The sequence below is a fragment of the Tachypleus tridentatus genome, chromosome 1 (assembly GCF_004210375.1).
Source record: "Tachypleus tridentatus isolate NWPU-2018 chromosome 1, ASM421037v1, whole genome shotgun sequence".
NCBI classification, from domain to species: Eukaryota; Metazoa; Arthropoda; class Merostomata; order Xiphosura; family Limulidae; genus Tachypleus; species Tachypleus tridentatus.
Window position 1 is genome coordinate 58,141,498 of NC_134825.1, and position 11,250 is coordinate 58,152,747.

General features: G+C 31.4%; 1 protein-coding gene across 1 annotated transcript; it reads right to left on the bottom strand.

The window, feature by feature from the left end:
- Positions 1-327: 327 nt before the first annotated feature.
- Positions 328-9,546, bottom strand: LOC143249437 (GTP-binding protein RAD-like). The gene is made up of 4 exons (XM_076499284.1): positions 8,734-9,546; positions 5,953-6,041; positions 4,431-4,614; positions 328-755 (listed from the first exon to the last, which is right to left on the bottom strand). Exons 1-4 carry the CDS (start codon positions 9,398-9,400, stop codon positions 469-471), a joined length of 1,227 nt encoding a protein of 408 aa, XP_076355399.1. The 5' UTR covers positions 9,401-9,546; the 3' UTR covers positions 328-468.
- Positions 9,547-11,250: the final 1,704 nt, after the last annotated feature.

The window sequence follows — 11,250 nt, forward strand, 5'->3', positions numbered from 1 at the left end:
TTTCAGATAATCACATAAAAAAACTTCTGCACATACGCCAGGTACTCCTGATTGTGAACCGATTGACGATAGATGCAGTAGCTAGTCACCAGCACACACTGCCAACTCTAATATAATAGTGAGATTTGACTATCACAACCCCAGAATGCGGAGAGTGATTTTTCGTTAACGGAGCTCAGCTACGAACTCTCGCATCCACGATCCGGCACGATATGCGCTTAGCCGTACATAAAGTATTCTTAATAAACACATGTGCTAAGTTATGAACACGGTATTTTAACCTTAACATGTCAGCTTAACGAACTGGACATTTTTAACAACTGCTTGTTTGTTTGTTTGCTTTGTTATTGGTGTTTTCTGTAAATAAAGTGATTATTATTTCTCCTTTCAAATAAAATCGAAATACATAAATCTCACAGTTTGATTAAATCTTGTGTGAATGAACACTTCAGTAAATCTTCAGTTCGTTTAAAGCACGTTGAAGTCGTCACATGATCGTGATTTTCGTAATAACCTTTCCAATAGTTTTGTAAGAGAAAGGGTTTTATATTTCGACCTTAAAGAGTCGTCATTCTTTCTATTTTCAGATTTATTGGACCTGATCGATGTTTTTATCTTTTGATTTTGCTGTTCACGTTGAAATTTCAATCTGATCTGAGTCACAACTCCAACAAGAAGCTCATCTAAGTGGTAATTAATACATGCTGACGTTTCGATGAACTTGCAGCCATACTCTCTTGCTAGCTTTCGGCCCTCTAGTAACGAAACAAAAATCGTTGTTAATTAAACAGCGTTATTATTTACAAAAATAAATGTGTGTGATATTTTGTGACAATAAAATTAATTCAATGAACAAACAAACTTACATGCTGTCTGAAAAACAACAAAACATACAATATTTTTCTGTAAATGTAAATTAAATATTGTAAATATGAAATATGCTTGAAGTATATAATTTCCTCTGTATTTAGCTGTCAGTGATTTATGTATAATAATATTTCTTTAAAAACCTTAAAGAATGGTGATGTGATTTTAATTCTATAAACTGAATCATTTTATCACTTGATAATCTTTTGCATATTCTGAAAAACAGTTTAACTCTCGTGGTTTATTTATAAATAAACAGACGATAATTGAAGCCTGAACTCACCTTGTGCTTGTGTGGTTATACCATGTATGATTGTTAGCAAAGAAGGTTGGCCTTGATAGTAAGATTTGAGTTCCTTATTCGTTAAGACTGCGACATGGGACAAAGAACGTTTTGTTTATTTCGTAAGTTAATTACATGCAATTTACCCAGTGCAATAATGTAACGCTCACCGAATTTCTGCTTTTTAAAATAAGTCGAATTACGGGGAAGACGGGGAGAGTAGCGATAACATATATTATCATGTATAACTTGTGGTTATCTGAACCAAATAATTATTCTTAAGCACTTAACATGATGCACCATTAAAATTTTGAATTACTTCAATTTGCACAAAGGTAAAACTTTTCATCCAACTCTTTAGGAAAGCAAAGAATTTTGTTAAAACATTTCTACGAGAATTTCTCGAAAGCGGGCCCCAAATTTGGTGTAGATTTACATTAGTATACGTAAATAAGTAGGCTTACTAATTATCGTCTGTAACTTTGTTAAAGAAACTAAACTTGCATTATAGCGGCAATAATCATTAAGCTGAAAAAGTGCAAAACAATAGTTCAGTCATTAAATACGGATTCGCTAGTTTAGATAATAAAATTTGAAGGCTGCTTGAATGAGTAATAAAGAAAATTTTATTACATGTTTAACATAGTAACGAATGTACAACATTGCGACAATTTTGTGAACAAAATGTAAAAGTAGTTAAAATAAACACATGAATATAATACAGTATGGAACAAAGAAATCACAGGATAGGAGACTACGTAACAGTTTAATAAAGATATCTTGGCACTCGGGGGTGTTGGTTTAGTGTAAAGCTCTTTTTATCAATTAAGAATATGTCAGATGTTAAAGGTTGTATTATGTCAATTGTAAATTTAAGGATTTTACTTATATTTCTGTTAGTGTATACATAAATATATATAATACTGGGTTGTTCCTACTGGGCTTCTATAGTAGATGCCTCTGATTTGTTGGCGATAAATTCAATGATAAATGAACAACACGCACGCCACTTGTTTTCAAAATAGTATATTATATATATTCAAAATTAGTTCAATATATGTACAACAATTTTTTGTATAATTATAATGACCATAGAGAAATGACAAATACTATAAGATTTTTCTTCTTGTGGTCAAAAGTCTACTTTAGGCTTATTCAAATACTTCAGAATTTCAATTGACAAGCCTAACTACCTTTCCGTATATCTATCACACAAGTATTCTGTGTATAATTTACTGACAATTTTGTCACGTGTTATCGCAATCCAATACTACTCTTCCTGTAATCATTTGATTTTTTCAAAATATTCTCTGTTCCTTTTATTAAAATGCACTCAGACTGATTCAATTACTTTAAAACACCTTTTGACGGAATAAATTATCCTTATTATCTTCTTTTTCTACTGTTAGTCTCGCATATTAAGGCTAACTGTTAGTCTAACATGTTAAACGCTAGGCCTATCATTTCTACCTCAATTAACTTCACACCTAATTTTTTCTTGACGGTGACTTTACTCTCTTCTGTTTTTATCTTTGTCTGTCTACTGTTTCCTGGTCATCTTACACTATTTATATATTCTCGACATCAATGAATTACAAACACAACTCCAATAGTCGTCTCCTTTGAACTCTTTCATCATAAAAAATTAAACAATAATCCAATATATTCACAAAATAAACTAAATAATAATATCTACACTAAGCAGTCTTTTATATCCTGACAGAAAGCTGTTAAGCATTTTCCTGTAACGTGAACTCTTTGTGAATAAAATGTCCTGAGTCTGTGATGACGAGAAAATCCACTTGTAGATAAATATATATGTATATATTCCTGAGTCTGTGTAAATAAGTTGTACCTGCTGACGACAAAGCTTTGTCAAAACTTTGTACATTTGCTACTGTGTTAAACGTATAATAAAGATTACTTCGTTACTCGTTCAAACCATGCTCAAACTTAATTAAAGTGACTCATATTAGCCTGAACATAGCTTAACAAAATCATAACACATTCCAATATACTCGTTTAATGACGCTAAAATAGTTCTAACATGTCAAGTTTACATTGGAATTGTGTTGTAGATTAAAGTATTAACACTTTACAGATATCCTAAAATAATAATAATTCTGACATATAAAGGAAAGTTCAGGTAGGAAAGCATTTTTATCAGTTATATATAATATACTAAAATGTTATTTTAATCAACCAGATTATGAATACACACTGAAAATACGGAACTGGTAATATTGAATTATTTGTGAAATAAATATGAAAAAAATGTTGTTTGAAGCATAAGTTAATGTAGCTTATATTAATAATTAGGTGAACGGGGATGGTGGAATCAAACAAAGGAATATTTTAAAACTGAGTTTTCAAGTCAATATTTGTGTTTAGACAGCTTAGCCCTTAAATGGCATCCATCATCAACCGATGCTGCCACCACCGATGCTGAAACACTTCAGCGTCGGACATTCTTCCTTTGTGTTCTCTAATATATATAAGAAGGTTTTTGCTCTCCTCCATACTATGTGTATGTTGTGATATAGAAAATTTAATATTGTTGTTGCTGTTTTTTGTAATTAACGTTATCTTACCTAAAAGATAAACAAATGTTCAATAACAGCAATAATAGGGGTTGTGAACCCCAATGACATGCTACTTGAGTCTTACTATCATTCCACAAAATTTGGCTTTGATTGGCCCAGGGACACGACAGTTGTTAGATAACAGACAAACAGACAAAATCATATTTTTTTACTTTATATATACATGTATAGAAGATACATACACGTTTTGGCGAACAGGTTAATTAAGATGACTTCATTTTCTAAAATAATCCTTCATCTTATGAAGTTTGGTTGTTGTTAAGCTAAAACATACAAAATGAGTTTATCTGTTCTCTGCCCACCACGAATTTCAAAACCATTATTTACTGCTAAGTAATCAGGAATGCTAAATGTGTGAATAACGCCCAACATTTAAAGAAGTTGACCTTTTATGCAAGAAGTTAAAACTGTTAATCATGCTGATTTTTTTAGGTAATGACCAATCAAAGATATTTCCAGTGTTTGATTACTACATATAATCCAACAACTTGTAAGAGGTGTAAAGTTATTCTTCTAAATATAAGATTTAAATCTAATTATGATAAACTTTTTTTTGTTATTTGTTGCTATAATTTTAAAATATCACAAAAAAATAAACATGCCCATAGATGTTAAAAACAAACAAAAATGATTTTTTTTTTTAATTCGCACACATACTTCATTAAAATGATACGTACCATTTGTGGTGACTGAGCGCAGACGGACCAGGTCGGTTTTGTTTCCAACTAAAACTATGGGCTGAGTGATGCGTTCTGAATCTAATAGCTTGTCTAGAAAATATTTGGCACTTTGGAAACTCGATCGGTCTACTGTAGAATAGACGACAACATGGCAGTCTGCATTATAACTTGTACATGGTGGCTGTAAAAAGGAGCAACAATATCATCATATATATAAATTTATACATACTCTCGAAAGGTTTTATTGTTTATACTCACCTGAAATAAATGTTGACTATAACAGCAGTGAACGTGCAGTGGAAAAGATTACACAATTCCTTTCGATTGTATTTTTGCATTAGTTATTAAACATTACTTTCACTAAATATGTAATATATCGTTTATATCATAGATGTTACCAGAGACGAGGGTCTTCGAATGTAAATTATCTCTCTCCCTTGCACCTCGACCGAATTTTGATTGTTAGGGAAAATTAAATCTGATGTTGGCCAAAACTACCGACAGTGGTGTCATAATTTCCCCGAAGGGAGTTCGAAGACCACCTGGGTGGTTCACATGATTTAACCATTTGCACCATAATACAATAGTGTGTTGTGTGTCAGTCAGTCTGTAGACACTGAAATGACGTCACATAAAAGACGCTTAATGTTACAATTTATACTGTAGTGACGTCAGTAAAACTAGAATAATTATATAGTTTATAGGCTACAACACGGTATGACATGTGAACTTGAAAAGCAAGAAATAAAAGTACTTGTTATTCTTAATTTTGGTTTTATTCATTCTTGAAACAGAACGCTATAAGGAACTCGGTTCATTAAACAGTTGACATATTGCAGCATTTCGAATATTAAATCTTTGTTTTATTATTCGTCTTGTTTTAAAACTGTGTTACATTGACTTTATCGAAATCTGACTAAAACTAAGGTGACAAAATGATACCTTATAATATTTCCATAAAATAGGTAAAATCAAATTTATCAAAATATGATATTAGTGGATCTGAAACTGATCGAAACGCAGGTTTTCAAAATATGATTCTTTATATTTTGATTATTAGTTTTTATCTAAATGTATATCTTTTTCTTATTGGAAGTTAATGTTAATAAAATCCGACTCTTTGAGACATTCGTAAGAAGATAAAATAATATTAAAATGTGTCTGCCTAGATGATGATTTACTTTATAAGTTTTATTATGAACCACTTTAGATTTTAATATTTTCTCAGAGATTTATAGGATTAAGACAACTGAAATTACAGCAACGTTTTTCTGTTTGAATAAAACCAGTAATAAATGTGTTTAGTTTCTATATTAATATATTCATTATTCCTATAAATATTGTTCACACGTTGTAACAAATTCAAAGTTTGTTATGGTGATTTATAGTTATATCACTTGATAATAATTATTTATAATTTTTAATCTGACGTTATTTTCTAAAGATGCTACAAGACAGTAAAAAGCTATCAATTATCTGATAAGTTCACAGGTAACCAACAACGTTAAATTTGATTTACCTCATCATCCGTCAAAGTTTGTTCTGTGAAAACTAGAATGGATTCTTCCTCATTCAGCACCACGGTTACTTCCGTACTGTCACTCTCTTCTAAAAAAAAAAAAAACATAAAGTGTGAAATTAAATATTTTACTTGTTTCTCTTTCATGTCTTACACTGTATAATCAAACACAAACAAAGGTAACTACTAGATACATGCATAGATCAAATACAAAGTGTGCTCCTTAAAATAATTAATATTCTTTCTCTGAACGTAAACAAACTGTGGTCGAAAATAACAACTTTAATAAATCGTTATATGTCACTTGCCAAGATGGGTGTTCGCAGTGTAGGGGAGGGCAAGAGTGACCACTTGTCTCCCACCTGGAAAATGAGAAGCATTATTATTTTCTTATTCATTCAGCAAATGTATATGATTTCTTTTATTCAATTCACAAGTATAACACTACTTCAACGCCTGTAAAACAATGCTCCTTCTGAGGGAAGCTTCTACTGATGCCCAAGCTTTAGTCACGTAATTTTTCGATAACGAAATAGTAACTGTTCTTGTTGTACTTTGAATCTAAGCACAAACATACACAATGGGCTATCTGTGATCTGCTCACTACGGGTCTCGAAACCCGGCTTACAGCATTGTACATTCGCAGACGTACTGCTGTGTCACTGGAAAGAATTGCTAACTGTTTCTTTTGTTTTATCAAAATGGAATAACAACTAATTGAGAATATCAATGACCAATTGTTTTTCATCATCTCGTACAGTAATCTTGACTTAACGTTTCGTGATATATGATTGTCTTAAAGTAAATATACACATTGGATCCATGGCATCAAACGTGCATGTTATCGAAATGATACTATTAAGCTCATGGAATGATGAATAAGTTACATTGCACTTAAATGGACCATGTTTGCTTACATCTTTAACATCACTGATGTGCATTTTACGATTTTAAAATGGCACGATTCTAAATTCTATCATATGATATAAAGTTATTTAAAAATATATTTCCAACAAATATTCATTGTCTTAAAAATACGAAAGAAAAGCAAATTCATAAAAAAATCTAAGCTTGCAAAGACAGTGTGTAAATCATAAAATCAAATCAAATATCTCTTACAACTAAAGTGAATTATGAGTATAATATTCCTGACCCCAACTTGCTCACTTTATAATAGCCAGGGCTCAGTATGAAACTAACAACATAACTAATTATGTTCAAATAGTTTCATTTATATTATATACCTACCTGTATCTGTTAATTTGTTATTTATGAACTTTTGCATTGAATTCCTTGTCCCATAAATTATTTATTACTCATTTCATGTTTTTATGATCGCAAATTTTTAAGAAAAAAACTAATATTTTCCATATTAAAGAAAAATAATAACACATAGAATTTATATTAATAATCTTAATGAAAATAGAACATCTTAACTGCGTTATCTTTTATTTTGCCTGGATGTAGAATACAAGTATTTTTAAAATCAAATATCATATCCCTGTGGTTGACTGTACATTCGCAATGTTTTGTAACATGTCTGTTCATTTGTGAGACTAGATTTGGAGCAACTCGTATATCTTTGTTTTATCCTGTCAATTCGAGCTGCTTACATACACCGATGGATTATAAATTAGCAACAAATGTGAGTTATGAATGTAAATACATCTCGTTGTTAAGGGCAACGTAGTGTTGCATTCTCATTTGTTGTTAGAGGCAAAGATACATAATAAATAATCTGTGCTGTGCCAAACATGAGGTTGAAACCAATTTTAAACGCTATAAGCTTTCAGATTTAACGCTGAACCACTGGGAGCTACAAAGGTCTTTAAAAAATGATATCGAAAATATATGACTTATGCTACAATGTACAAGTGACAATCATCGAGTACGGGTATACCCGACAATAACGGGTATAGGTGTACAGATTTAACCATTATAACAGACAATAATCGTATTTTTACACGACAAAAATATTATCCTAAAATTAAGAGTAACATTACTTTATTGCTAAAACAAAAATAAATCCGTAACCCTATAACCTAAAGAGGCTATCTAGTTGTATTGTTCAACCTATTACACTGTTTTAAATGCCAACGTTACATTAAAAATAATATAATTTTCATCAACCTTAAAAATGCAACAGCATATCTACTTTGGAGACATGAAATTAATAAATTATATCCTTCTGTAATCAAATGACACTATGTCATGAATATATTACGAAAAGCGAATGCACATTAAAAATACAAGATTCATATCTATTTATACATGTTTTATCTCATAACTATTAAAGTTAAACGTTTGTTGTAATTTTAAAAGCTAATTAATAACTAATATTTTAAAAAGCTATCCAGGAAACAAAACTTTCAGATTCTATGAAATCCTAAGAGTAACTTATGCAAAGTTTTTCTGTAGCAACAAGTATTTGAATATTCATACTGCTTAAGAAACAATAACTGACAAAATGTTTGATAAGGCAATGAACAAAAAAATCGTGATTATTACATAAACATCCGAAAATGATTCAAAATTGTGAATATAAAAACTATTTCACAACAAAATTATAAAACTAATTTCAAGTATTGAGCTTTATAAAGCCAAAATAGCATTAAGTAATAATAAAATTATGAATTATTCAACCTAAGATGGTTGTTAATTGAAATAAGATTCTTAAAACATTTTGATATGTTCAATATAAATTCATTGTGCCTAATGTTAATATACTTGTAATAAAAAGCAAAAATATCACAGAAATAATAGAAAAGAAGGTAAAATTACCCGTCATATTGTCGTATGTACACATGTACTCAGACGTAGTAAACTGTCGAGTTAGAAAAGACTTGCCAACTTCAGAACTTCCAGATATCACCACCGTACAGATGGTCACGGAAATGTCTCCCTCTCCTGTTAAAGAGGAGTGAAGGAGTGAAGGAATATTAGTGATGTTGTACTTGAAACTAGAGTGAGCCTGCGATGTAAGTGGAGACAAATTAAAAGAGGATGAACGAAAAGAATCTCCTTGATTCATCACTCCTTTAGACGTCACGGAAAAGTTTCGTATCCTTCGACAGCAACAATCCCCACGAACAAAACACGAACATCTGGAATCTTCTAGGTGTCTAACATCAGAAGGGTAACTTGCGAATCTCTGTCGGAAGAGTAAGGTACTTGTTGAATCACAGTTAATAAGACGAGACGAACTTTGCATAGAATGAGATCGCTCGGTTTTTTTATACTTTAGGTCTTTCACGAAAGGAACGTGGAGAGTTTCTAAAGGCCGTTGCTGGCTATTTCGACGAACAGCAGTGGAAGAAGAAATGTTTTGAACTTGCGTATACTTCTCCATTGCGGGTGTTAAGGAACTTCCCCTTTTAGTACGATAAGAAATCCCAACACAGGACAATCGCCGCAGGTCTGGTGCACTTCGTGGAACATAAGAAGTCATGATGAAATTTTAAATAACTTTTTTTGATCTTTTAAAATAAAAAGCACACTAAGCTTCTAAAGTTTGGTTATGAGGTCCTTGTCATCCGAAGTACATCATCTTTAAAAAGTACTCTTGGCTCGAATCTAACCACTGGTACCACTGTCATGGTCTGTTATTGTTACTGTCCCCACGTACATAAATAAGCCGCGAGGCTCAGTGATCACGAGAGAAACAATGACGTCAAAGTAAAAAGTATCTTGCCAGATTTCCACCTGTGCACACGGCCCTTTCCTAAGCACGAGAAATCTTTAGCGGCCAATGTAAGCGTTCTTCTTGATGCGTCGTTGAGCGTCAGTAAAAAAAACGAAAGCGAGTAACTCTATATTTCGTTAAAATGAAATTACTAACTTTTCCTAGTAGTTTAAAAAGGTGGCATATGGCTTTCCAATACTGATTACAAGAGTTACTTAGGGGATTACTGAATATTACAAACACTTTTGTCAAATTTCCATTTAATCAAGTATTTCCATATTTTTAGATCAATAGTTAAAGCAACATAAAGTTTAATATATACTATTGCAAGTGCTCTTTCAAAATCTAAGGTAGTTTCAAAGTTCTACTTCACGAAGACGATAAAAGTCATCAACCATTCAGTTGATTTAATTAAAAACCACAGTGTTGTTATGTGCTTGAACACGAGTGTTGTTTGTTTAATATCATAAGTAACACGGTGTTTGCTTTGTTATGCGTTGCAGAACGTCGAATAAAAAAAAAACGAAACTGCATAACTGTATATTTTATTAAGAAGATGAAATTGTTAAGTTTTTTTTCTAATGGTCGTTAAAGATAAAAGATCTTTCCTGGAGGTATAAAAGATTTGCTAAGACTTAGAAAATCGTAGTTTATTTAAAAACGATTCATGCAAAATTTCATTTAGTAACATTTTGTATATCTTGGTATTAAAATTCCATTCAATTACATTTCGTATATCTTAGTATTAAACTTCCATTCAATAACATTTCCTATAACTTGGTATTAAAATTCCATTCAGTAAAATTTCGTATATCTTGGTATTAAAATTCCATTCAGTAACATTTCGCATATTTTGGTATTAAACTTCCATTCAATAACATTTCGTATATCTTAGTATTAAAATTCCATTCAGTTAACATTTCCTATATCTTGGTATTAAAATTCCATTCAGTAACATTTCGTATATCTTGGTATTAAAATTCCATTCAGTAACAGTTCGTATCTCTTGATATTATTAATCAAAGCAGTATAATTATTAATGTATAGCGTACAAAAAAAAGCCTTCAAAAATCCGAAGTAGTTCCAGAATGTTTATTCGCCCGTACCGTAAAGATTATCAGAATTCCTATTGATTTAAACTGAACATTTGTTATGCGCTTGGCACGAATGTTGTTGGTATGTTATTATTACTATCGCTTTGTATAAAGTTGAGATGAATTGGTCGTAATTCACTGAAATGTAGATTCTAAACCTGAACGGCATTTTTTGTGCACCCGGCCAGGTCAGTGGCCCCTGGAATTCAGGTATAACTGTTCTAATATTGAACTGATGACCAGAAGGAAGTCAGTCAGCCAGCAACACTTGCAGACACAAGTGTTTTGTTTGATTCTCTGAATCGAATAACAAAATAGATTGTTACAACATGTCACGAAATCCCTGACTTTCGAGCTGCAGCCCATCAACCACCAATCCATACCTGGCACAGATCACATTGCTTTCGAAATCAAGATATAAAAATAGTAACTTTCACTTTATTCTATTTTGTCTTAATTCAGACTACTAAGAAGGAAAAATATATTTACAGAGAAGCCATTCAATCACTTCAAACGTTATCA

What these genes read in the sequence shown, in the direction of transcription:
- LOC143249437 (XM_076499284.1), bottom strand. Translation starts at nt 9,400, where the DNA reads ATGACTTCTTATGTTCCACGAAGTGCACCAGACCTGCGGCGATTGTCC. An exon ending in TACATACGACAATATGACGG is followed by an intron (nt 6,042 to 8,733) that starts GTAATTTTACCT and finishes TTTTTTTTTTAG; the next exon opens with AAGAGAGTGACAGTACGGAA. An exon ending in GCGCTCAGTCACCACAAATG is followed by an intron (nt 756 to 4,430) that starts GTACGTATCATT and finishes TTTCGTTACTAG; the next exon opens with AGGGCCGAAAGCTAGCAAGA.